The sequence below is a fragment of the Stegostoma tigrinum genome, chromosome 3, assembly GCF_030684315.1.
Source record: "Stegostoma tigrinum isolate sSteTig4 chromosome 3, sSteTig4.hap1, whole genome shotgun sequence".
Classification (NCBI taxonomy): Eukaryota; Metazoa; Chordata; class Chondrichthyes; order Orectolobiformes; family Stegostomatidae; genus Stegostoma; species Stegostoma tigrinum.
Genome location: NC_081356.1, coordinates 134691377 through 134718995, shown reverse-complemented (window position 1 = coordinate 134718995; position 27619 = coordinate 134691377). Strand labels below are relative to the sequence as shown.

At 45.8% G+C, this 27619-nt stretch overlaps 1 protein-coding gene across 2 annotated transcripts in view; it reads left to right on the top strand.

Moving 5' to 3' along the window:
* The first annotated feature begins 4748 nt into the window (after positions 1-4748).
* The window catches only part of LOC125450961 (FYN-binding protein 1), a 177244-nt gene continuing 154373 nt past the window's right edge, over positions 4749-27619 (top strand). For both annotated transcript variants that reach the window (XM_059644958.1, XM_059644957.1), the window contains exon 1: positions 4749-4892. In XM_059644958.1, coding sequence (XP_059500941.1) covers positions 4890-4892 — 3 coding nt within the window. In that variant the 5' untranslated portion in view covers positions 4749-4889. The remainder of the gene's footprint in view (positions 4893-27619) is intronic.

Here is a 27619-nt window from a genome sequence, read left to right as displayed (position 1 = left end):
ATTGGCAGGAGACGGGGAACCAGATTTGTAATTCAGAGGACGAGGTATTCAGCCTTCCAACGGACACAACAGGGAGTGAGGTCGTTCATAAAGAAATACAGTCAATGGAGCATAATTGCGGACACTGAGATGGTTTGAGGTCTGTATACTTCAATGCTAGAAGTGTCAGAAATAAAACTTAGAGCATGGGTCGGTATTTGGAACTACGATGTTGTGGCCATTCCACAAACTTGGGTAACTCAGGGAGAGGAATGGTCGTTGGAAGTTCTGGGATTTAGATGCTTTAAAAGAAATAGGGAGGGTGGGAAAAGAGGTGGGGGAGTGGCATTGCTGGTCAGGGCTAGTACAGCAGCTACTGAAAGGCAGTTCGAGAATGATATGTCGACCGAGTCAGTTTGGGTTGAGGTCAGGAACAAGAGAGGAGCAATCACTTTTAGGGGTGTTTTTTACAGACCCCCTAATAGTTGCAGAGAGGTGGAGGAGCGGATTGGGAGGCAGATACTGGAAAGGTGCAGAGGTCACAGGGTTGTGGTCATGGGTGACTTCAACTTTCCAAATATTGATTGGAAACATTTTAGTTGTAATGGTTTAGATGGAGCGGATTTTGTCCAGTGCATTCAGGAAGGATTCCTGACACAATACATAGATAGACCAACACGAGGAGAGGCCACTTTGGATTTGGTGCTTGGCAATGAACCAGGCCAAGTGTTAGACCCGTTGGTAGGAGAGCATTTTGGTGGTAGCGATCATAACTGTTACTTTGACAATAGTCACGGATAAGGACAGGTACATACAGCAGGGTAAGGTTTATAATTGGGCAAAGAGTAATTACAATTCTGTTAGGCAAGAACTGGGTAACATAAAATGGGAACAGATGCTGTCTGGGAAGAGCACCACAGAAATGTGGAGATTGTTTAAGGAATGCATACGGTGTGTGCTCGATATGTTTGTCCCTAGCAGGCAGGGAAGATGTGGTCAAGTGAGGCAGCCTTGGTTCTCAAGAGAGGCCAAACGACTAGTTAAGAGGAAGAAGGATGCTTATGTAAGGTTTAGGAAACAGTGATTGGAAAAGGCTGTAGAGGGATACAAGGTAGCCAGGAAGAAGCTGAAGAAAGGGCTTAGGAGAGCTACAAGGGGGTGTGAGAAAACCTTGGCAGGTAAGATCAAGGAAAGCGCCAAGACTTTTTACACATACGTGAGGAATAAGAGAATGACCAGAGAAAGGGCAGGGCTGATCAAGGATTATAAAGGGAATTTGTGCACGGAGCCTCAAGAGATGGGAGCAGTCCTTAATGAATGCTTTTCTTTGGTATTCACAACTGACGGGGACCTAGTTGTAGAGGAGGGCAGTGTGAAACAGGCTGGTAGGCAAGGGGAGGTTGATGTTAGTGAAGAAGATGTACTAGGAATTTTGAGGAAGTTGAAGATAGATAGGTCCCCTGGGCCTGATGGATTTATCCAAGGAATCTATGGGAAACGAGGGAAGAGATCGCAGGGCCTTTGGCAACGATGTTTTTGTCCTTGCAATCCAAGAGTGTAGCGCCGGAAGATTGGAGAGGGGCAAACATCATTCCCTTGTTCAAAAAAGGGAATAGGGATAACCCTGGAAATTACAGGCCACTTGGTCTTACATCAGTGGTGGGCAAATTATTGGAAAGATCTCTGAGAGATAGGATTTATGATCACTTACAAAGGCACAGTTTGATTCATGATAGTCAGCATGGACTTGTGAGGGGTAGGTCATGCTTCACAAACCTTACTGGATTCTTTGAAGAGGTGACCAAACACGTGGATGAAGGCAGAGCAGTGGATGCGGTGTACATGGATTTAAGTAAGGTGTTTGATAAAGTTCCCTGCGGTAGGCTCATGCAAAAGGTAAGGAGGCATGGGGTTGGGGGAAATGTGCAGATTGGATTCAGAATTGGCTGACCCTTAGAAGGCAAAGGATGGTGTTAAAATATTCAACATGGCGCTCAGTTAGGAGTGGTGTACCACAAGGATCTGTTCTGGGTCCCCTTCTATTTGTGATTTTTGTCAATGATTTGGATGAAGGAGTGGAAGGGTGGATTAGTAAATTTGCGGATGATACGATGGTGGTTCAAGTTGTGGACGGTGCGGAGGGCTGTTCTAGGTTACAAAGGGACATCGATAGGATGCAGAGCTGGGCTAAGAAGTGGCAGAGAGTTTAACCCTGAGAAGTGTGAGGTGATTCGTTTTGGAATAACAAACTTGAAAGCAGAATACAAGGTTAATGGAAAGATTCTTGGCAGTGTGGAGGAGCAGAGGGATCTTGGCATTCATGTTCACAGTTCCCTGAAAGCTGCCACCCAGGTGGATAGAGTTGTTAAGAAGGCGTATGGTGTGTTAGCTTTCATTAATAGAGGAATTGAATTCAACAGCCGTGAAGTTATGCTCCAGCTGTACAGAAGCCTGGTTCGGCCACGTCTGGAGTATTGTGTCCAGTTCCGTCACCTCATTACAGGAAAGATGTGGAAGCATTGGAAAAGGTGCAGAGGAGATTTACCAGAATGTTGCCTGGAATGGAGGGAAGGTCTTATGAGGAAAGGTTGAGAGAGCTAGGGCTTTTCTCTTTGGAACGACAAAGGATGAGAAGTGACTTGATAGAGGTGTACAAAATGATCAGAGGTGTAGATAGAGTGGACAGCCAGAGACTTTTTCCTGGGGTGGAGGTAGTTATTACAAGGGGGCACAGTTTTAAAGTGAGTGGAGGTAGATACAGGGGAGATGTCAGAGGTAGGTTCTTTACTCAGAGAGTGGTCAGGGCGTGGAATACATTGCCGGAGAGGGTAGTGGAGTCGGCCTCATTAGGAGCATTTAAGCGACAATTAGATAGGCATATGGATGATAGTATAAGGTAGGGGCGGAGGTTAGATAGACCTTAAGATTAGGGTAAAAGTTCGGCACAGCATCGTGGTCTGAAGGGCCTGTACTGAGCTGTACTGTTCTATGTTCTAATATATATTAGTGGTGATATCTTGGGGATAGTCCCTATCATAGTGCAGAAGGTGTTGAACACATTAGAATATATGAAGGTGGATAAATCTCCTGGCCCTCTCCAGATATATCCAAGAACCCTGCAAGAGGTTAGGGAAAAAATTGTGGGGGCCCTGGCTGATGTATTTGCATCATCTTCAGCCGCAGGCGAGATCCTGGAAGCCTGGAGCGTGGTGAATGTAGTCCCCTTATTCAAGTAGGGCTGCAAACAAAAACCTGGGAATTATGGATCAGTAAACTTAACATCTGTGGTCGCAAAACTCCAGTTACTGGAGTCAGAATCAGTAGAGTATGGAGCGAGAAGAACACAACAGCTCAAGCAGTATCAGTGGAGCAGGAAAGACGATGTTTTGGGTTTACACTCTTCATCAGGAAGAAGAGGGTAATACTGGGAGGCTGCTTGTCGGACTGGAGGCCCGTGGCTAGTGGTGTACTTGTGGGGGGGTGGGGGTTGGTGCCGGGCCCATTGCTGTCTGTTATCCACATCGATGATTTGGATGAGAATGTACAAGGCATGATTAGTGAGTTTGCGGATGACACTGAAACAGGCTGTATCGTGGTCAGTGAGGAATGTTATCAGAATTTGCAGCAGGATTTTGATCAGCTGGGGAAGTGGACCGAGAAATAGCAAATGGAGTTTAATGTAGATGATTGTGAGGTGTTGCATTTTGCAAAGTCAAAGCAAAATAAGTGTTTCGTGGTGAATGGTAGGGCCTTAAGGAAGTGTAGTTGAAGACAGGGACCTTGGAGTTCAGGAGCAGGGTTCTTGGAAAGTGGAGTCACAGGTAGACAGGGCAGTGAGGAAGGCTTTTGGCACACTAGCCTTCATCAGGCAGGGCATTGAGTGTAGAAGTTGGGAAGCTATGGTGCAGATGTACAGGATGTTGGTGAGGCCGCACTGGAATATTGAGTTCAGTTTGGGTCACCTTGCTATAGGAAGGATGTTTTTAAACTGGAAAGTGTGCAGAAGAAATTTACAGGGATGTTGCCAGGACTCAAGGGACTGAGTTATAGGGAGAGGTTGGACAAACTCGGACTTTTTCTTTAGAGTGTAGGAGACTGAGGGCAGACCTTATAGAAGTGTATAGGATCATGAGAGGCATGGATAGAGTGAATGGACTCAGTCTTTTTCCCAGGGTTGGGAAATCGGGAATAGAGGGCATCAGTTTAAGGAAAGAGGGGAAAGAATAAGTGGAAATCAGAGGGGCAGCTTTTTTACACAGAGCGTGACACGTATATGGAATGCGCTGCCAGCAGAAGTGGTTGAGGAGAGTACATTAACAACATTTAAAAGGCATTTGGACGAAAACATGGATTGGGAATGGTTTAGAAGGATATGGGCCAAGAGCAGAGAAATGGGGTTAGTGTGGGTGGACATCTTGGTCAGCATGGACCAGCTTGGGCCGAAGGGCCTGTCTCCCTGCTGTAGGAGTCTATGACGCTATGAATCGATGAGTGTGTGTGTGTGTGTGTGTGTGTGTGTGTGTGTGTGTGTGTGTGTGTGTGTGTGTGTGTGTGTGTGTGTGTGTGTGCCTGTCCCTACATGTCTATGTGTGAGGAAGTGTCTGTATGTGTGTCAGAGTATCTGTGTTGATGCTGTATTTTCCTCAAGTGTTTACTAAAAGTAGCATTCTGAGACAGGCTCCTCCTACCACCTTGTCTCTAGTTTGACCCCACCTCCCATTAAACTCTCTAACCATCCTTGCTCCCGGGACTGAATGCAAAAGTTGACTGTGGTAATAAGCTTCCTGTACTGTCTCTGCAGTACTACACTTCAGCACTCAAACAGGAAGTACCAGATACAGCAAAGAGACTAAACCATATGGATGTACTCGACCACAGCAACCAGGGAGTAATTATAGCACCAGAACAACATGGTGAGTCTCCATGGGTATCACTGCGTGTTTGTGAGTGTGTACTTGTTGGTGTGATGATATGGGAGGCTTAAGGTGTGGTTCTGAGCTTGTTATTCAATCTGTGGGTGTATTAGTCTGTGCGTGTATTCGTCCACCTATAAGTGTGTTAGTCTGTGCGTGTATTAGTCTACGTGTGTATTAGTCTATCTGAGTGTGTCAGTCTATCTGTGTGTGTAGTAGCCCATCTGTGACTATTAGTCCATATGTAAGTGTGTTAGTCTGTGAGTGTGTTAGTCTTTGAGTGTGTTGGTCTGCGAGTGTGTTAGTATCTGAGTGTGTTAGTCTGTGAGTGTGTTAGTCTGTGAGTGTGTTAGTTTGTGAATGTGTTAGTCTGTGAGTGTGTTAGTATCTGAGTGTGTTAGTCTGTGAGTGTGTTAGTCTGTGAGTGTGTTAGCCTGTGAGTGTGCTAGTCCATCTTGGAGTGTGTTAGTCTGGGTGTGTCGGTCTGTGAATGCATCAGTCTGTGAGCGCATTAGCCTGTGAGTGCGTTAGCCTGTGAGTGTGTTAGCCTGTGAGTGGGTTAGTCTCTGAGTGTGTTAGCCTGTGAGTGTGTCGGTCTGTGAGTGTGTTAGTCTGTGAGTGTGTCGGTTGAGAGTGCGTTAGCCTGAGTGTGCTAGTCCATCTTGGAGTGTGTTAGTCTGTGAGTGTGTTAGTCATTGAGTATGTTGGTCTGTGAGTGTGTCGGTCTGTGAGTGTGTTAGTCTGTAAGTGTGTTAGACGATGAGTGTGCTAGTCCATCTTGGAGTGTGTTAGTCTGTGAGTGTGTTAGTCTGTGAGTGCGTTAGTCTGTGAGTGTGTTGGTCTGTAAGTGTGTTAGCCTGTGAGCGTGTTAGTCTGTGAGTGTGTCGGTCTGTGAGTGTGTCAGTCTGTGAGTGTGTCAGTCTGTGAGTGTGTTACTCTGTGAGTGTGTTAGTCTGTGGGTGTATTGGTCTGTAGGTGTGTTAGCCCGTGAGTGTGTCAGTCTGTGAGTGTGTTGGCCTGTGAGTGTGTTGGTCTGTGAGTGTGTTGGTCTGTGAGTGTGTTGGTCTGTGAGTGTGTTCGTCTGTGAGTGTGTTGGTCTGTAATTGTGTTAGCCTGAGAGTGTGTTAGTCTGTGAGTGTGTTGGCCTGTGAGTGTGTTAGTCATTGAGTATGTTGGTCTGTGAGTGTGTCGGTCTGTGAGTGTGTTAGTCTGTGAGTGTGTCGGTCGTGAGTGTGTTAGTCTGTAAGTGTGTTAGACGATGAGTGTGCTAGTCCATCTTGGAGTGTGTTAGTCTGTGAGTGTGTTAGTCTGTGAGTGCGTTAGTCTGTGAGTGTGTTGGTCTGTAAGTGTGTTAGCCTGTGAGCGTGTTAGTCTGTGAGTGTGTCGGTCTGTGAGTGTGTCAGTCTGTGAGTGTGTCAGTCTGTGAGTGTGTTAGTCTGTGGGTGTATTGGTCTGTAGGTGTGTTAGCCTGTGAGTGTGTCAGTCTGTGAGTGTGTCAGTCTGTGAGTGTGTTGGCCTGTGAGTGTGTTGGTCTGTGAGTGTGTTGGTCTGTGAGTGTGTTCGTCTGTGAGTGTGTTGGTCTGTAATTGTGTTAGCCTGAGAGTGTGTTAGTCTGTGAGTGTGTTAGCCTGTGAGTGTGTTAGCCTGTGAGTGTGCTAGTCCATCTTGGAGTGTGTTAGTCTGGGTGTGTCGGTCTGTGAATGCATCAGTCTGTGAGCACATTAGCCTGTGAGTGCGTTAGCCTGTGAGTGTGTTAGCCTGTGAGTGGGTTAGTCTCTGAGTGTGTTAGCCTGTGAGTGTGTCGGTCTGTGAGTGTGTTAGTCTGTGAGTGTGTCGGTTGAGAGTGCGTTAGCCTGAGTGTGCTAGTCCATCTTGGAGTGTGTTAGTCTGTGAGTGTGTTAGTCATTGAGTATGTTGGTCTGTGAGTGTGTCGGTCTGTGAGTGTGTTAGTCTGTGAGTGTGTCGGTCGTGAGTGTGTTAGTCTGTAAGTGTGTTAGCCGATGAGTGTGCTAGTCCATCTTGGAGTGTGTTAGTCTGTGAGTGTGTTAGTCTGTGAGTGCGTTAGTCTGTGAGTGTGTTGGTCTGTAAGTGTGTTAGCCTGTGAGTGTTTTAGTCTGTGGGTGTATTGGTCTGTAGGTGTGTTAGCCTGTGAGACTGTCAGTCTGTGAGTGTGTTAGTCTGTGAGTGTGTTGGTCTGTAATTGTGTTAGCCTGAGAGTGTGTTAGTCTGTAAGTGTGTTAGTCTGTGAGTGCGTTAGTCTGTGCATGTGTTGGTCTGTGAGTGAGTTAGCCTTTGAATGTGTTACTCAGTGAATGTGTTAGCCTGTGAGCGTGTTAGCCTGTGAGTGTATCGGTCTGTGAGTGTGTTAGTCTGTGAGAGTGTCGGTCTGTGAGTGTGTCAGACTGTGAGTGTGTCAGTCTGTGAGTGAGTTAGCCTTTGAATGTGTTACTCAGTGAATGTGTTAGCCTGCGAGCGTGTTAGCCTGTGAGTGTGTCAGTCTGTGAGTGTGTTAGTCTGTGAGAGTGTCGGTCTCTGAGTGTGTCAGTCTGTGAGTGTGTCAGTCTGTGAGTGTGTTAGCCTGTGACTGTGTTACTCTGTGAGTGTGTTAGCCTGTGGGTGTATTGGTCTGTAGGTGTGTTAGACTGTGAGTGTGTCAGTCGTTGAGTGTGTTGGCCTGTGAGTGTGTTGGCCTGTGAGTATGTTGGTCTGTGAGTGTGTTCATCTGTGAGTGTGTTGGTCTGTAATTGTGTTAGCCTGAGAGTGTGTTAGTCTCCATGTGTGTTAGTCTGTGAGTGCATTAGTCTGTGCATGTGTTGGTCTGTGAGTGAGTTAGCCTTTGAATGTGTTACTCAGTGAATGTGTTAGCCTGTGAGCATATTAGCCTGTGAGTGTGTTAGTCTGTGTGTGTGTTGGTCTGTGAATGTGTTAGCCTGTCAGTGTGTTAGCCTGTGAGTGTGTTGGTCTGTGTGTGTGTTGGTCTGTGAGTGTGTTAGTCTGTGAGTGTGTCGGTTGTGAGTGTGTTAGTCTGTGAGTGTGTTAGCCTATGAGTGCGCTAGTCCATCTTGGAGTGTGTTAGCCTGTGAGTGTTTTAGTCTGTGAGTGTGTTGGTCTGTGTGTGTGTTGGTCTGTGAGTGTGTTAGTCTGTGAGTGTGTCGGTTGTGAGTGTGTTAGTTTGTGAGTGTGTTAGCCTATTTGTGTGCTAGTCCATCTTGGAGTGTACTAGTCTGTGAGTGTGTTAGTCTGTGAGTGTGTTGGTCTTTGAGTGAGCTAGCCGGTGAGTGTGTTAGTCTGAGAGTGCATTAGTCTGTGAGTGTGTTGGTCTGTAAATGTGTTAGCCTGTGAGCGTGTTAGCCTGTGAGTGTGTCGGTCTGTGAGTGTGTTAGCCTGTGAGCGTGTTAGCCTGTGAGTGTGTCGGTCTGTGAGTGTGTTAGCCTGTGAGCGTGTTAGCCTGTGAGTGTGTCGGTCTGTGAGTGTGTTAGCCTGTGAGCGTGTTAGCCTGTGAGTGTGTGTAGTCATTGTTGATTTGCATGTGGATTCCTGCACTTGTTCATTGTAGCATTGTCCTTTTGATCATTATTTTGGTCTGCTGCTATCAGTCCACAGTTTGGGGATGCTGGAATTTGCATTTTGTATTCAAATTCAGAATGTGTAGGTGTCGATTAGTACCCGTTCCTGTGACGACAAACTCTCCTTAAATTTCCAGTGATCCTTGTGCTTCATAGCCCAGCACAGTAAGGGCATCAAGCTGGTCCCAGGCAGGAGTGCCCTGAAGCTCTCACTTGTGGCTTGACTTGCTAGAATGAAAGCGAGATTGAAGTGAGTAAGGCAGGCACAGAATATGAATAAGGTATATTGAGAAAGGGAAAGAATAAAGAGAGTAAGAGACAGAAAGAGCCTTGAGCTTTGCTGAAAAAAAAGACACATTTTGTCGAAGCCTTTTGCCTTGCACTCATCAGCACATTTCACAAGAATGCAAAATCCAGGGGAAAATCAGCATTTATTTTAATAACGGTTTCACCCTGAACTGCAATTCCTTGCAATTGCTCCAAGAAGCACAAGTTGAAAAGTTTTGATAATTTTTTAAGCAATATTCCAGTTCTGACAGACCAAATAACTAAAAGAGAATTGTGTGGAATCTAAATCCAAAAATAGACCATGTGGTCACATGTATCTCTCTCAGTGGCTTTATCCTTTCAAAGTTTAACGCAGGCCTATATCCACTATATCAATGCCCATCACTGTTTCCTCTTCCTGTGTCCCACATGTATTTATCTAGCTTCCCTGTAAAGTCAGCTACACCGTTCTGCCCACTCGTTCTCACTGAGAGAGTGGGATATGGAGATAATATTTACAACTGTACTTAGGCTGGAGAGAAAAGTGTATGCGGGAAACATGAAGAGGATTCTCTTGTTATTCAGACCATCGTCACTAACTAACTCACTCTTAGTTTGCAGCAGCTGTGTCAGATTTCCAGGTCACATTAGCTTTGTACTTGTAGTTCCAGTGTTAATACCATGGAGACAGTCAGAGAGGGTACTATTGGCACTGTCCCCACTGCCCAGAGTTGGTACATGGCATCAGGATGATGACAGATTGTGACCCTCCAGCTCCTGACAGGAGAGTGTCAGAGAGCGGAGGATCGAAGGGACCTTTAGCAGGCTACTTGGTGAGAGTTGGGGAGAGGTGTCATGAATGTTTGACTTGAGACAGATGGGATATGTGGGTTCAGAGAGGGCCGAAGGGGCTGTATTTCCTCTGGGGTTTTGGGGATATACTGTAAGCCTGATAACCCTATTAGTTTGTCTAATCAAGGATCAACAACTTGAAAATTTTCAGTTAGCCAGGGAGAACCAGTGTGGAGTCATGAAACATAGGTCATAGAACATAGAACATAGAACATAGAACAGTACAGCACAGAACAGGCCCTTCAGCCCACGATGTTGTGCCGACCGTTGATCCTCATGTATGCACCCTCAAATTTCTGTGACCATATGCATGTCCAGCAGTCTCTTAAATGACCCCAATGACCTTGTCATACCTGACAAAACTCACTGAACATTTCGAAGAGATGACTACAGTAGTGGACAGGGGAAGGTCAATAGACATTGTTTTTATGAACTTCCAGAGAGCATTTGATAAAGCCCTGCATGAAAGACTGTTAACTGTGGCAAAAGAGCACAGAGCTGACATGGCTGCGAAACAAGTTGAGTGACAAGCGACAGAAAGTAGTGCTAATGGTTACTGCTTCAAATTAACCAGTGACCAGTGGTGTCCCTCAAGAATTTGTGTTAGGCCTTAAGTATTCACATTTATTATGAACAAGTCATACATCCAAGTTTGCTCACGGCACAGGGTAACGCAGCATTGTAGACAGTGTGGATGAGAACATAAAATTACAAAGGGAGATTGACAAACAAGGTGAATGGGCAAAACCACAGCAGATAGAATCCAATGCAAGGGAGTGGATCAAAAATAAAGAAGAGATCAGGGCACTTTTTAGTTGGCACAATGTCAAATGCAACAGATGGCCAGAGAGGCTCAGGGGTTCTGGGGCATTGATCTTTACAATGTCACAAAGAGTTGTATATAACAATGAAGGAAGCTAATGGAGTGCTGGCTTTTCTATTGAGAGGACTGGGGTATAAGGACGCAGGCATTATGCTGCAGCTATACAAAACCCTGGTTAGACCTGCTAATCGGCACAGGGAAAAGAAAGTTAGGGAAGTAAACACGTGGCGAAGGGATTGGTGTGGGAAAGAGGGATTCCATTTCATGGGGCATTGGCATCAGTTTTGGAACCGGGGGGATCTGTACCGTTGGGACAGTCTCCACCTGAACTGATCTGGAACCAGTGTTCCAGCGAAAAGGATAAATAGGGAGGTCAGTAGGACTTTAAACTTCTGAGTCCGGGGGAAGGGAAAGTGAAAGAGACAGGGAGTATGGCGTTAAATGGAAAGATAAGCAACAGGATAGCATGTGTACAGGTGGATTTAAGCTCAAGGCAGACTAGGAATACAGCAAAAAGGAAGGATAGCTTAAGACATCTTAGGATTTCCAACCTCTCTAATAATGGTAAGAAAGTTAGCTTTAAGACACTTTACCTAAAAGCTCGTAGTATTCACAACAAAGTAGATGAATTTACAGCACAAATCCTCTTGAATGATTAGGATGTGGTAAGCATCACAGAGACATGGTTTCAGGGAGATCAGGACTGGCAGTTAAACATCCAAGGATTCACAACATATCGAAAAAACAGGGAGGTGGGCAGAGGGGGTGGGGTTGCCTTGTTAGTTAAGAATGAAATTAAATCTATGGCACTGAATGGCATCAGGTCAGAGGATGTGGAGTCTGTGTGGGTGGAATTGAGGAACCAAAGGCAAAAAAACCATAATGGGAGTTATGTACAGACCTCCTAACAGTGATCAGGACCAGGGGCGCAAGATGCACCGAGAAATAGATAGGGCATGTCAGAAAGGCAAGGTCACGGTGATCATGGGGACTTCAACATGCAGGTGGATTGGGTGAATAATGTTGCTGGTGGATCCAAAGAAAGAGAATTCATGGAATGTTTGCAGGATGGCTTTTTGGAACAGCTTGTGATGGAGCCCACAAGGGAGCAGGCTATTCTGGACTGAGTGCTAGGTAATGAGCCAGACTTTATAAAAGATCTTAAAATAAGGGAACACTTAGGAGGCAGCCATCATAATATGGTAGAGTTCAGTCTGCAGTTTGAAAGAGGGAAGGCAAAATCGGATGTAATGGTGTTACAGTTAAATAAAGGTAATTACAAGGGCATGAGAGAGGAACTGATGAAAATCAACTGGAAGCAGAGGCTAGCGGGGAAGACAGTAGAGCAACAATGGCAGGAGTTTCTGGGTGTAATTGAGGACACACTACAGAGGTTCATCCCAAAGAAAAGAAAGATTATCCGGGGTGGGATTAGACAGCCATGGCTGACAAAGGAAGTCAGGAAATATATCAAAGCAAAAGAGACAGCCTATAAAGTGGCCAAGAGCACTGGGAAATCAGAAGATTGGGAAGGCTGCGAAAACAGACAGAGGATAACAAAGAGAGAAATAAGGAAGGAGAGGATCAAATATGAAGGTAGGCGAGCTAGTAATATTAGAAATGATAGTAAAAGCTTCTTTCAATACATAAGAAACAAACGAGAGGCAAAAGTAGATATTGGGCCATTCCAAATTGATGCTGGAAGGCTAGTGATGGGAGATAAGGAAATAGCTGAAGAACTTAATAAGTACTTTGCGTCAGTCTTCACAGTGGAAGACATGAGTAGTATGCCAACAATTAGGGGGAGCCAGGGGACAGAGTTGAGTACGGTAGGCATTACAAAAGAGAAAGTGCTAGAAAAGCTAAAAGGTTTAAAAATTGATAAATCTCCTGGCCCCAATGGGCTACATCCTAGAGTTGAGGGAGGTGGCTGAGGAAATAGCGGAGGCTTTGGTCATGATCTTTCAAAAGTCACTGGACTCAGGGAAAGTCCCAGATGTTTGGAAAATTGCTGTTGTAACCCCCTTGTTTAAGAAAGGATCAAGACAAAAGATGGAAAATTATAGGCCGATTAGCCTAACCAGGGTAGTTGGTAAAATTCTAGAATCCATTGTCAAGGAGGAGATTTCTAAATTCCTGGAAGTGCAGGGTCAGATTAGAACAAGTCAGCATGGATTTAGTAAGGGGAGGTCATGCCTGACAAACCTGTTAGAATTCTTTGAAGAGTAACAAGTATGTTAGACCTGGGAAACCCAGTAGGTGTTATCTATCTAGACTTCCAAAAGGCCTTTGATACGGTGCCTCACGGGAAGCTGCTGAGCAAGGTGAGGGCCCATGGTGTTCAAGGTGAGCTACTGGCTTGGATTGAGGATTGGTTGTCTGACAGAAGACAGAGAGTTGGGATAAAAGGCTCTTTTTCGGAATGACAACCGGTGACGAGTGGTGTCCCGCAGGGTTCAGTGTAGGGGCCGCAGCTGTTCACCTTATATATTAATGATCTGGATGAAGGGACTGGGGGAATTCTGGCGAAGTTTGCCGATGATACAAAGATAGGTGGACAGACAGGTAGTGCTGAGGAGGTGGGGAAGCTGCAGAAAGATTTAGACAGTTTAGGAGAGTGGTCCAGGAAATGGCTGATGAAATTCAATATGAGTAAATGTGAGGTTTTGCACTTTGGAAAAAAGAATACAGGCATGGATTATTTTCTAAATGGTGAGAAAATTCGACAAGCAGAAGTACAAAGAGATCTGGGAACGTTGGTCCAGGATTCTCTAAAGGTTAACTTGCAGGTAGAGTCCGTAATTAAGAAAGCGAATGTAATGTTGTCGTTTATCTCAAGAGGGTTGGAATATAAAAGCAGCGATGTGCTTCTGAGGCTTTATAAAGCTCTAGTTAGGCCCCATTTAGAATACTGTGTCCAATTTTGGGCCCCACACCTCAGGAAGGACATACTAGCCCTGGAACGTGTCCAGCGGAGAATCACACAGATGATGCCTGGAATGGTAGGTTTAACGTATGATGAACAGCTAAGGATCCTGGGATTGTATTCATTAGAGTTTAGAAGGTTGAGGGGAGATCTAACAGAAACTTACTAGATAATGTATGGTTTAGAAGGGGTGGACGCTAGGAAGTTAGGTGGGGAGATTAGGACCCGTGGGCACAGCCTTAAAATTAGAGGGGGTAAATTTAAAGCTGAAGTGAGACGACATTTCTTCAGCCAGAGAGTGGTGGGCCTGTGGAGTTCATTGTCACGGAGTGCAGTGGAGGCTGGGACGTTGGATGCCTTCAAGGCAGAGATCGACAAATTCTTGATCTCAAAAGGAATCAAGGGCTACGGGGAGAGTGCAGGGAAGTGGAGTTGAAATGCCCATCAGCCATGATTTAAATGGCGGAGTGGACTTGGGCCGAATGGCCTTACTTCCACTCCTATGTCTTATGGTCTTATGGACCTCACTTTGGAGTAGTGAGAGTATATCTGGGCACCACCCCTTAGGCAGGGAGGGAGTACAATAAGAATGATACCAGGACCTCAGAGGGAGGTTATGATGAGAAATTATACAACTTAGTTCTGTTTTCTCTAGAATGTAGAAGGTTAAGGTGTGACCTGATCAAAATCTTCAAGCTATTAACAGGAAAAGACAGGGTTGATAAAAATAATCTACATTCATTGATTGGAGATTCTTGAACTAGGGGCATAGCCTGAGAGTTCAGGCTGGACCATTCAGGAAAGATGTTAGAAAGCACTTCTACACACTAAGGGTGTGAGAGGGTTGGAACTCTCTTCTAAAAATTGCAGTGGCTGCTAGAGCAGTTGTTTAGTTTAAATCTAAAAGTTTAATTAAGCAAAACTAATAAGGGATATAGGCCAAAGGCAGGCATATAGCGTTAGGCCACAGGTGAGAGATAGAAACAAAAGAAGATAACCACTGGGCTAGACCATTCTGCCCCTCAAGCCTACTCCACCATTCAATACGATCGTGGCTGATCATCATCTTCAACACCCTAATCTCTGAGATTGTTGACTTGCTCGCCGAGCTGGCTTGTTCTCGTTCAGGTGTTTCATCACCACGCTAGGTGACATCATCAGTGAGGTCACCGATGAAGTAGAACATAGAACATAGAACATAGAAAAGTACAGCACAGTCCAGGCCCTTCGGCCCACGATGTTGTGCCGTGGAATAATCCGAATCCAAAATTAAAATAACCTTACCTACATTTCCCTCAATTCACTGCTGTCCATGTGCATGTCCAGCAGTCGCTTAAATGTCACTAATGACTCCGCTTTCACGACTACCAGCGGCAAACTATTCCATGCGCTCACAACTCTCTGGGTGAAGAACCTCCCTCTGACGTCTCCTCTATACCTTCGTCCTAACACCTTAAAACTATTACTCCTTGTGGCAGTCAATCCTGCCGTGGGGAAAAGTCTCTGGCTATTGAATGTTATTCCACTCCGCTTCGAATTTCTACAGTCCAGTCTGTGATGGCGAGTACTGCCATTTCTGGCTTTATTCTGTGTGGGTTTATATATGGGGCCCAATGTGATACATTTGTTGACTGAAGCATAGGTGGAGAACCATGCCTCTAGGAATTCCGTGCATGTCTATGTTTGGCTACTGCGATTACCTTGTCCCAGTTAAACGGATGGCCTTCCCTGTCTGAATGAACCAATATTAAGGAGAGTTCATCGGGCTGTTTTGTTGCTAGCTGACGTTCATGTGTTCTAATGACTAGTTTCCTTCCTGTCTGTTCGATGTAATGTTTGTGGCGTTGCATGGTATTTTGTAAACCACGTTGGTTCTGCATGTTGTGGGCCATGTTTGCCATAGAGTGGCCGTGGGCCACCATGATCCTCATGGTCTTAGGAGTCTCACTGTCAGTAATTCAGTCCACACAATGGGACAGCATTCACAGCTTCTGTGAGTTGGCTGCTGGATGGGTTTCTTATCAGTGAGTCTGGTTTGTTGCTGTTCTTGTCTTTGTAGTGGATCAGTTTGCTAAGTTTCTCATGTAGTTCGTGTCTCTTCTTAGTTTTGGTTTTGTGGTGATGGCCTGTTCTAGGATGGTATTCCATTGCTGGTCTGTAGTGTTAAGATATTGTGATACCCTAGTTAGATACCCTAATCTTTCCCTCCCCCACCCATATCCATTGATCACTTCAGCTACAAGAGCTATATCTACTTCCTGAGCCATGAGGCCTTGGAGCAGAATAGGCTATTTAGCCCATCGCTCATGGCTGATATGTTTTTCAATCCCATTCTCCTGCCTTGAACCTACCTATCTCTGTCTTATGTACACTCAATGACTTGGCCTCCAGCCCTCAGCAGCAATGAGTTCCACAGATTCCCCACACTCTGGCTGAAGAAATTCCTCCTCATAGCTCTAAAGGGTTGTCCCTTCGCTCTGAGGCTGTGTCCTCAGTTCCTAGTCTGTCCTACTAGTGAATGATGGTATAGGCTGGAGGGCCCTCTTGGTCCTAGCAGGCTCCCCGGGTTCAAGATGAGGATGACGTCAGTGTGGGAAAGTGCTGCAAACAGAACACAAAATCTCCTGTCATCTGTGTATCTTTATTATTGCCCTTCGTCATTCAGTAAAAAGCTGCCTCATCTCACTATAATTCATTTGGCCAGGGCCTCCTGTTTGACACATGCTCCTGATACATTGACATCCACTTTCAAAGTCTTAAACAGTTTTTGAGAGTCTCATCCAGCCTCATCCTTCCTGAATATACCCAAGATCTCTGCTCACGTCCAACTCGACCTCTGACACATCCCAGCCATTTACAATCACGGCCATGTTTTCAGCTACTCGAGCCCCAAGCTGTGGGATTCCCTTTCTGTAAACTTCTCACACCAAGTGGTAGGTTCATAGAATTCCTAAGTTTCAAAAGAGACCATTCAGCCCATCGAGCCATGACTGACCCTCTGAAGTGTGACCCACGCAGACCCAGCCCTAACCTATCACCATATTTACCACCCACCCAACCCGCACACCCCTGGACACTGTGGGGATGTATCTATAGTGGGCAATTTAGCATGGCCATTCTACCTAACCTGCACATCTTTGGAGTGTGGGAGGAAACCAGATCACCCTGGGAAAGCCAGCATAGACACGGGGAGAATGTGCAAACTCCACACAAACAGTTGCTCGAGGGTGGAATCCCTGGTGCTGTGAGGCAGCAGTTCTAACCACTGAGCCACCGTGCCGTTCCTGAACTCCTTCCCCCCATTACAGAGTCTTCCATGACAAACAGCATTGTAGGCATGCCCCAGAACCCTGCAACTCTCCATTGATTCGGACAGCAAGGCTGGAGTGATGACTGAAAATTTATCCAATGCATTGAACACACGGTGGGAGTGAGAATCTTATCCCTCCTTCCAGGATTTGTGAGCAGTAACCTGTGGATTGCCAAGCAGTCAGAAAGACAGGTATCCTGGCTTTGATAGCATCCACACCTTTCTGAAGAATGCACCTAAGAGTTTGTATTTATAATCATTCCTAATTATCCCCTCAACGAGTTATAAAGATTTCGCCATGGGTTTGTGTCAGAGGAGGAATATGCACTAGCCCACCCTTCCAAAGCCATGATGAGCAGGTGGTAACAGCTGGAAATTTCAGATATAAAACAACGCTGCTCGTCAAGTGACTGATCTCTCTCTTCGCCTGACAGCCCATCCCAGACTGTACTCCGCACCGGAAGAAAACAGGGTTCAGTGATTCCCAAACACAGCGCTCCCCGCAACTAAACAAACTGAGTGATGTTAAAATAGTATCAGAGATAATGGGAACTGCAGATGCTGGAGATTCCAAGATAATAAAATGTGAGGCTGGATGAACACAGCAGGCCAAGCAGCATCTCAGGAGCACAAAAGCTGACGTTTCGGGCCTAGACCCTTCATCAGAGGGTTAGGGTTTAGGCCCGAAACGTCAGCTTTTGTGCTCCTGAGATGCTGCTTGGCCTGCTGTGTTCATCCAGCCTCACATTTTATTATCATTAAACTGAGTGATGTGCTGGATTACAGAGAGACAAGAACCATTTGCTAACTGGGCAGTAAGACAGAGGAGGGCTTGATTTCATCAATGTTAAAAACATAACTCCCCTGTCATGGGACTTTTGAGGAACTGAGAAATCTATTCTTTATCGTGAGAAGTGCCAGCTCCAGAGTAACTATTTTCAGTAATAGACACTGAGATGCTGACTGGGTTCCTGAGGCCCCTTGCGCTGGCCAGTTTCAAATAAGTAGAAGTGTTCAGCTCTGCTGAAATAGTAGTGATAACAGCTTTCACACCATTCTTATCTAACACTTGGGTTATTGGGTCCCAGCCTTAGGCACTGTTGGAAATTTTACAGGCAAGCATGTTGAACTATTGTTTGACCCTAAAGGCGATAATCTCTCCTGACAAAAAAACATAAGTGAGAGCTGATATAGACCATTTAGCTCCTCAAGCCTGCTCCCTACTCAATAAGAATTGCTCATCAGCCTCAGCTCCTCATTACCTCCTACTCCCCATTTCCCTTGATTCCGTGAGAGATGAAACATCTGCCTAGTCCAGCCTTAAATTGATTCAACAACTTCCACACCCATCTAGAATCAAGAATGCTGGTGTGGAGAACTTTTTCCTTATCTCAAGCTAAGTCAATCCTCTAATGCTGAGACTGGGTCTCTCTGCTCGATTTCCCCAACACTGAAAGAGCCAGGCTCCTAGCTCCCAACATTCATAACAATCGATCTCCCACTTCCCCTATTACAGTATCAGACTCTCAGACTACATATCAACCCTGGTAGGCAGTCACTTACGCTGCCATAAGTAACAACAGGTTCAAAGTCTTCCCAGAGAGCTGGACACCCATGGGGGCTGGAGTCCACTACCTTCCCCTCCAAATCCATTTTGTTTAATAGCCTCCCCTTCATCCTACCCTTGCCTATTTTGAATTGAATTGAATTAGCTTTATTGTCACATGTGCTAGTGCTGTGAAAAGTTTATGTCACCACTTATCACACAATCTTAGATACTAAAGTACCGCGGTACAGAATCTTTGTACAAAGCTGAAAAATAAAGAACACAAATTTAAGAAGTTAAACATTATGTTTCTCCTTACTAAAAATAAAGAAACCCTGTTAACAGTTCACCACAGCCCGTAAGCCCCTGGCCATGCTGGGCTTTCTGATCAATTGTGCTCATTAATTGTTTTGTTAAATGGTGAAACAGGTAATTTAATGATTGTTTATTAAACAAATACTAATAAGTACATTTAAGAAATAAATAACTGACTAGTGCCTCCAATGTGGGAGCAAATTCAGCAGAGCCTTTAAAATGGAATGAGACCAATTCTTGAAGGGAGATCTCAGTGAGGGATGGAGGAAGGTCGTGCCTGTCTTGTGGTTGGAATGTGGACCGTGTCTCACGTCAGTGAATACCAACCACCTTTATCATAGCCTATACGTTCGATACAGGGCCTCTGTTAGCCAACACACTCAGGTCCCCATTCCACGGGATCTGAATCCCTTACCACACAGCAGGAAGGCAGACAAAGCAGGAGAATAACAGGACAGTGAATGGGAGGGTATTGAGAGGCTTCGAGGAAGGAAGGGACCTGGGAGTAAGTGTTAACAAGTCCCTGAAAGTGGTAGGACAGATCTTCGCGGTGATAAAGAAGGCAAATAGTATACTCTACTTCATTGAGTGAGTTGCTGAACACAAACTGGGGTGTGATATAGGAACAATACACTGGGGTTTTGTATACCATTCTGACCACCACATTACAGAAAGACAACAATAGCTAGAAAGGGAAGACCTACAAGAATGGTACCAAGGTTTGAAAACTACAGCTGTGAGGATAGGTCGGAAAGATAGGGCTGTTTTCCTTAGAACAAAGGAAGGTTAGAGGTGATTTAATTGAGGGGTACAGAATAGTGAGAAACTTGTTTCGAGTAGCCAGGGATGACCTGTTTCTCCCAACAGAGAGGTCAGTTACCAGAGCCTACAGATTTAAGATGATTAGAGAAGGATTAGTGAGGATATGAGGAAAGCCCCCTTCCCCCAGAGGGCAGTGGGTGTCTGGATCTCGCTGCCCAGTTTGCTGGTGGAGGCAGAAACTCATTTAAAACGAACCTGGATCTGCTCCTGAAGCACTGGAACCTGCAAGGATACAAACCAGGAGCTGGGCAGTGGGATTAGAATGGATGGATAGTTTATTCGGCTGGGATGGACATGGTGGGCTGAATGGCCTCTTTCTCTGCTGTAACTTTTCTACGTGTTCTATCCCCCATACATCCTTAAGCACACACTCAGTAGTTAATATTACAGAAAACATGTAATTGACCCTTTATAGGACAGAAAGAACAAAAGGAATGGCATAATTCTGTGCTGAACCATCCCATGGTTCCATCATTCTGGAATCAGACACTTGTTAGTACAGGGCTTGGATGTAAGCTAATAAGCTAATACCTTAAGCTTGGTGTGACTTGTTGAAACTTACTAAAAGTAAGGCAGGCTCACAGACAGGGGTCTGTCCCCTACAAACAGAAGGAACATATTCAAGATGTGCATTTTTCTTTGAAATTTATGGAGACTATAGTTACCCGTTACCCAATGCTTCAGCCAATCAGAGTCTACTTGCCATCTGATCAGCACCCATTTCTCCTACCGAATAAATTGTTGTGATCATTTAAAAGTTGGCATGCTTCCATGAGTCCTGGCGGGAGCAGGTGAAAAGATTCAGCGACATTTCCTTCTTTCAGCAAGATTCTGCAAGTTGTCAGAGGTGTTTTGTGCTATCGTGATGAGCTAGGCTTTCAATTCTAGTTACCAAGGTTAAGCTTCATGCGCTTTTTTTTCATTCTGTACTCTGTCAGACAGCAGTTATGGAAAGGATTAAGGCCCGATGATTCATTCTGGGACTAGAGACACACATAAGTGACAGGCCAAGAAGAAATTACATTACTACCACCAGACAATGAGACAAAAATAGAGTGCTCTTGATTCCTCATTATTCTTAATACTTAATTCCTTGTAATTGGATTATTAAGTAAATCCCCCATTCTTCCATGCCATTTAGTTTTTTTGCCCAAGGCTTCATAATTTGAAATCTATCCTCGTGTCCCTGCTCGCCAACTTTAGGGGCATTTAAATGGTCATTGGACAAAAATATGAATGATAACGGAATAGTAAATGTTAGATGGGCTTCAGTTTGGTTTCACAGGTCGGCGTAACATCGAGGGTCGAAGGGCCTGTACTGCGCTGTAATATTCTATGTTCTATGCTCCCTCTTTAGAATGTTGGCCTCTTCTTGACATAGTCTTTCAATGGTCTTCTGACCAAAGTGTATCACTTCACACTTCTCGATATTGACCCTCATCTAACACCTCTCTGCCCACTCCACCAACTTCTCAATGTCCTTTTGGGAGTTTATAATGTCCTCTTCACAGTTTACAATTCTTCCAAGTTCAGCATCATCTGCAAACACAGAAATTGTCCCCTGCACAGCAAGATCCCGATCATTAACATATATCAGGAAAAGCAAAGATCTCAATACTGTCACGTGGGGAACTCCACTAAAAACCCTCCTCCAGGCTGAACAATACCCCAGACCATTACTCTCTACAATCAGCGAAATTCACCTCTCCATCAACATTACCAACAAAATCATTATTATCTGGCTATTACCTCACTTTTGTTTGTGGAAGCTTGCTATGTACCAATTTTTGACTTGATTTATTATTTATTATTATCATGCGTACCTAAGCATAGTGAAAAGTTTTGTTTTGCGTGCAGTACAGACAGATCGTCCTTTACAAAGATCATAAGGTGATAGAACAGGCTGCCCTACATTACAACAGTGACCGTTTCAAATAAATTGAAATTGTCCCCGAGGTTGTGACCCGGCACTGGAGGTACCTCCTGTTCTCTGGTACAGTCAGGTTAGGGAAACGTTCTGGATGTGAGATAACAAGGTGTAGAGCTGGATGAACACAGCAGGATTTTCCCACAGGGTTGGATTAGAGATGTAAAGGGGGATGTGCTGAGTCATGGTAATGTCACTGGATTGGTCAACCAGATCTCCAGGCTAACGCTCCAGGGGATGAGTTTGAATCCCAACCCTGGCAGATGGTTCAATTTGAATTCATTATAAATTTAAGGGCTTTTGTGGCCTGATGGTGATGTCTCTAATTTCTGTCTTGGAGTCAGAAGGCCCAGATTCAATTCCACCTGATCCAGGGTCATACATATCTCATTGGATGTCAGAGGTAGGTTCTTTACACAGAGACTGGTTGGTGCGTGGAATGCGCTGCCGGCAGTGGTCGTGGAATCAGAGACTTTTAAGTGAGTCTTGGATAGGCACATGGAGTAAAATGTCGGGTTTGCGGGGTAGTTTGATCTTAGTAGGATAATGGGTCAGCACAACATTGCAGGCTAAATGGCCCGTACTGTTCTGTACTGTTCTGAAAAAAAACTGCAAAAGATTATTTAGAAATGACTGGGTCCTGTCAGAGCCTCTGCGTGCTGGTACACACCATGGACAGCATGGGTTTCCATACCAAAGGATATATATGTCCCAGAGGGAGGGTGACGAAGACCCACCTTCAATGAAGGGAAAGCTAAGAGGAGACTTCAAAGGAGGCTCGGTCCATGCTGCCTGGAGTTTAGAGGGTCCTTCGATGAATATTGGAAAGGAATTGACTGGCTAGATGCTGAGAGGGTGTTCCTGCAGATGAGGATTTTAGAACACAGCTGCACTGTTTAGTACCGAGAAAAGGAGGAGTCTCCTCACTCCAATTAGTCATAAGTATTTGAAATTCTCTACATTAGAGGGTTATCAAAGCTCCATCATTGAGCAAAACCAAAGCAGAGCTTGTATAGAGAGCTGGAGGATGTGTGGGGCGAGCAGGTGGGAGAATATAACGAGTTTTAGCCTGCGTTGTCATTCTTTGAAGAGATGCCAATGTTTGGAGGTTTGAATTTGCTAATTCATGACCAAACGGTGTTGAACCGAGTGACTTGGTCTGCCATTTTCAGAATGCTGTGGGCCTGGAGTCACATGGAGCCAGACTGGTACCAGCTGAAAAAGGCATGAGTGAGCCAGATGGGTTTTTAATAACAAAAAGAAAATTGTAGTTATCATTGTCTCCATCACACAGGCTAACTTTCACCTTCAGTTTTACGAACGTAATGAATTTAATTTCCACCAGATATCGTGGTAGGATTAGAAGCCACATCCTCAGAGGATACACATTGGCCTCTGGATTGCTAATCAAGTGATGTTATCATTATATCACCACCACTCTCATCTTTGCTATGTGACAGAACAGACTCAAAGGGCCGAATGGTCTGTTCCTCCTCTAGAATGGTATTCTCCAATATCAAGCTTGAAGTGAGCCCATCTCCAGTGCCCTGGCACTCTGAATGCATTGCAGGGGGCACCACTTCCTGCGCCACCACGTGCTTTCCCCTTCACCTTATCTCCACCAGTTACATGGCTGGGCATCCTGTTAAAGACATCCTACAACCACAAGCCATAAAATCTCCTCTGAACATCTTTGCCCAAGAGAGACGAAGCTGCAGGTAGTAGATCATGTGTAAGGCCTCCCACACCAACCAGCAGTGATGGGTGGCCTGGGCCCAGCCACTGGTTAGTCTGCGAATCGGGGCAAGAGGACAAAGTGGCAAAGACAATCAGTTTCAGGGTGCCCCCGATCCATGGCACTGTCACTCCCTCTCCTAATCCCTGGCATTTGAGGGAATACAATTTCAACCTCTGCAATTGTACTCACATTGGAATGTCGATGTTGACTTGTGTGTTTTTTTTACATTTATGAGATGTGGGTGTCTCTGGTTGGGCCGTCCCTAGATGCCCCTTGAGAAGGTGGGGGTGAGCTGCCTGCTTGAACCGCCACAGCCCATGTGCTGTGGGTGACCCACAATGCCCTTAGGGAGGGAATTCCAGGATTTTGACCCAGCAACACTGAAGGAACGGGGATATATTTCCAAGTCAGGATGGTGAGTGGCTCGGAGGAGAACTGGCAGGGGGTGGTGTTCCCGTGTATCTGCTGCCCTTGTCCTTCTAGATGGAAGTGGTCGTGGGTTTGGAAGGTGCTGTCCGAGGGTCTTTGGTGAATCTCTGCAGTGCATCTTGTATATAGCACACACTGCTGTTACTGAGTGTCGGTGGTGGAGGGAGTGGATCCTTGTGGATGTGGTGCCAATCAAGCGGCTGCTTTGTCCTGGATGGTGTTGAGCTTCTTGAGTGTTGTTGGGGCTGCACCCATCCAGGCAAGTGGGGAGTATTCCATCACACTCCTGACTTGTGCCTTGTAGATGGTGGGACAGGCTTTGGGGAGTCAGGAGGAGAGTTACTCACCGCAGTATTCCAGCCTCTGGCCTGCTCATGTTACACACATCCCACAAGTGAATAAAACAAAAATATGAGACAACAAAGTGTGGAGCTGGATGAACACAGCAGGCCGAGCAGCATCTCAGGAGCACAAAAGCTGACGTTTCGGGCCTAGACCCTCCATCAGAGACGGGGATGGGGTGAGGGAACTGGAATAAATAGGGAGAGAGGGGGAGGTGGACCGAAGATGGAGAGAAAAGAAGATAGGTGGAGTGGAGAGTATAGGTGAGGATGTAGGGAGGGGATAGGTCAGTCCAGGGAAGAACGACAGGTCAAGAAGGCGGGATGAGGTTAGTAGGTAGGAAATGGAGGTGCGGCTTGGGGTGGGAGGAAGGGATGGGTGAGAGGAAGAACAAGTTAGGGAAGCGGAGACAGGCTGGGCTGGTTTTGGGATGCAGTGGGGGGAGGGGAAGAGCTGGGCTGGTTTGGTGATGCAGTGGGGGGAGGGGGCGAACTGGGTTGGTTTTGGGATGCAGTGGGGGAAGGGGAGATTTTGAAGCTTGTGAAGTCCACATTGATACCATTGGGCTGCAGGGTTCCCAAGCGGAATATGAGTTGCTGTTCCTGCAACCTTCAGGTGGCATCATTGTGGCACTGCAGGAGGCCCAGGATGGACATGTCGTCTGAGGAATGGGAGGGAGAGTTGAAATGTTTCGCGACTGGGAGGTGCGTATCATCCTCTGACACCTCCGCCATCTACAATCCAACCCCACCACTCCCCACCCTTGTCTGCCTTCCGGAGAGACCACTCTCTCCGTGGCTCCCTTGTTCGCTCCACACTGCCCTCCAACCCCACCACACCCGGCACCTTCCCCTGCAACCGCAGGAAGTGCTACACTTGCCCCCAAACCTCCTCCCTCACCCCTATCCCAGTCCCCAAGATGACCTTCCATATCAAGCAGATGTTCACCTGCACATCTGCCAATGTGGTATATTGTATCCACTGTACCCGGTGTGGCTTCCTCTACATTGGGGAAACCAAGCGGAGGCTTGGGGACCGCTTTGCAGAACACCTCCGCTCAGTTCGCAACAAACAACTGCACCTCCCAGTCGCAAACCATTTCCACTCCCCCTCCCATTTCTCAGGCGACATGTCCGTAAGGGTCTGATGAAGGGTCTAGGCCCGAAACGTCAGCTTTTGTGCTCCTAAGATGCTGCTTGGCCTGCTGTGTTCATCCAGCTCCACACTTTGTTATCTCACACTCCTGACTTGTGCCTTGTAGATGATGGGACAGGCTTTGGGGAGTCATTAGGTGAGTTATTCACTGCAGTATTCCCAGCTTCTGGCCTGCTCTTGTAGTCACTATGTTTATGTGGTGAGTCCAGTTGAGTTTCTGGTCAATGGTAATCCCCAGGATGTTGATAGCAGGGGATTCTTGATCTTAATTAGTCTGTTTGTATATTCACCTATCTCTTTCTTGATCTTGCTCTGAGTGTTTGCTTCTCTCTGCTCCCCTTTCTCGATCTTTACCTTTCTCTATGTGTCTCTCTTTGCCAGGTCTATCTCTGTTCCTCAGTCTTGCTCTGCTAGTCTGCAGCTCACACTATCTACCCATCGTGCTCTATATATCACTCTCTGCCAATTTGTCTTTCTTTCTTTGCCAAAAGCTATCTCTCCAACTCTTGTTTTGCCTCCTTATCACTGTCTCTTTATCACGATATCTCTGCCACATCCTGCTTCTCTTAAATTGTTAGCTTCTCTCTGTCATTCACAATTCCTGTTTCTCTCACTCTCTCACTGTATCTGTCTTTTTTCTCCCTGACTCTCTCTATCTCTCTCTCTCTCTCTCTCTTTCTCTCTCTCTCTTGCTCTTTGTTGGTCTCTCTCACTGAATCTGTCTCTCATCTCTCCCTCTCTCTCTCTGGCACTCTCTCTGCCCCTCTCACTGAATCTATCTCCCTTTGCCTCTCTCACTCTCATTCTCTGTCTCTCTCTCTCACACACACACACAAACACACACACACACACACACACACAAACACACACACACACAGAATCTGTTTCTCTTTATCTCTTTTTCTCACTCTCTCTGTCTCTGTCTCTCTCTATGTACCTCTCTCTTTCTCTGTCAGTCTCTCACTGCATCTATCTCTCTCCTGCCTCTCCTTTCATCTTGGAAATGGTAGGAACTGCCGTTGCTGGAGTCCGAGATAACAAGGTGTGAAGCTGGAAGAGCACAGCAGGCCAGGTTCATCTTCCCTTGTCCATCCTATTCTCCCTCTTACTTAATTGCTCTGTCTTTCTCTCTCTCTCTCTGGAGAGGGTCATTTTCAACTGTGATTATTTTGAGGGTTCCTCTCCTGACAATTACTGTCCATTTGGGTGCGGAGGTCAAGGTGGTAAAGAGGGGTTGGGGATCACTAACAAAACTGGCACTTGTTACCATCCCTAATTGCCCCCTTCTCTGTTTGGCTTGATCGGCCATAGCAGAGGGCAGTTAAGAGTATCCAAGTCACTCTGAGTCTGGAGTCATATGCAGGCCAGATCAAGGAAGAATGGCAGATTTTCTTCCCTAAAGGGTGTTTGTGAACCAGCCCCTGGCTACATTGTAGAGAATGAAAACATAGAAAATAGGAGTTGGTGTAGGCCACTCAGCCCTTCAAAGCTGTTCCACCATTCATTATGATTTTGATTGATCATCCAACTCAATGACCTGCTTCTGCTTTTCGCGATACCTTTTGATCCTTTTTGCTCCAAAAACTGTATCCAGCTCATTTTTTTAAAGAAATCATTCAATGTTTTAGCCTCCATTGCTTTTCTGGTAGTGAATTCCACAGGTTCCCCATTCTCTGGGTGAAGTCCTAGAAGGATTGGGTCTACAACCCTGGCTCTGAAAACCCCCACCATCAGGAACATTCTTCCTGCAATTACCCTGTCTAGTCCTGTTAGAACTTTACAGGTTTCTGTGGGAATTCCTCCTATCTCCATCCTTCTAAATTTCAGTAAATATAATCCAAACCAATTCAACATCTCCTCATACATCAGTCCTACCATTCCCAGGAATCAGTCTTGGAAACTTTCATTGTACTCCCTCTATGGCAGGAACATCCTTTCTGAGAAAAGGAGACCAAAACTGCACACAATATTCTAGGTGTGGTCTCACCAAGACCCTGTATAACTGCAACACATCCCTGATCCTGTACTCGAAGCCTCTCGCAGTGAAGGCCAACATCCCATTTCCCTTCCTCACCGCCTGCTGTACCTGCATGCTTACCTTCAGCAACTGGTGCATAAGGACACCCAGGTCCCACTGCACACTCCCCCTCTCCCAATTTAAAGCCACTCAGGCAGTAATCCACTTTCCTACTTTTGCTTCCTAAGTGGATCACCACACATTATTGCACAGTATACTGTACCCAACATGCTTTGGCCACTCACTCAGCCTGTCAAAATCTCATTGAAGGATCTCTGTATCTTCTTCACAGCTCACCCTCCCATCCAGCTTTGTGTCATCTGCAAACTTAGAGATCTTACATAGAACATAGAACATAGAACATTACAGCACAGTACAGGCCTTTCGGCCCTCGATGTTGTGCCGACCTGTCATACTGATCTCAAGCCCATCTAACCTACACTATTCCATGTACGTCCATATGCTTATCCAATGACGCTTTAAATGTACCTAAAGTTGGCGAATCTACTACCGTTGCAGGCAAAGCGTTCCATTCCCTTACTACTCTCTGAGTAAAGAAACTACCTCTGACATCTGTCCTATATCTTTCACCCCTCAATTTAAAGCTGTGCCCCATCGTGCTCGCCGTCACCATCTCAGGAAAAAGGCTCTCCCTATCCACCCTATCTAACCCTCTGATTATTTTGTTCCCT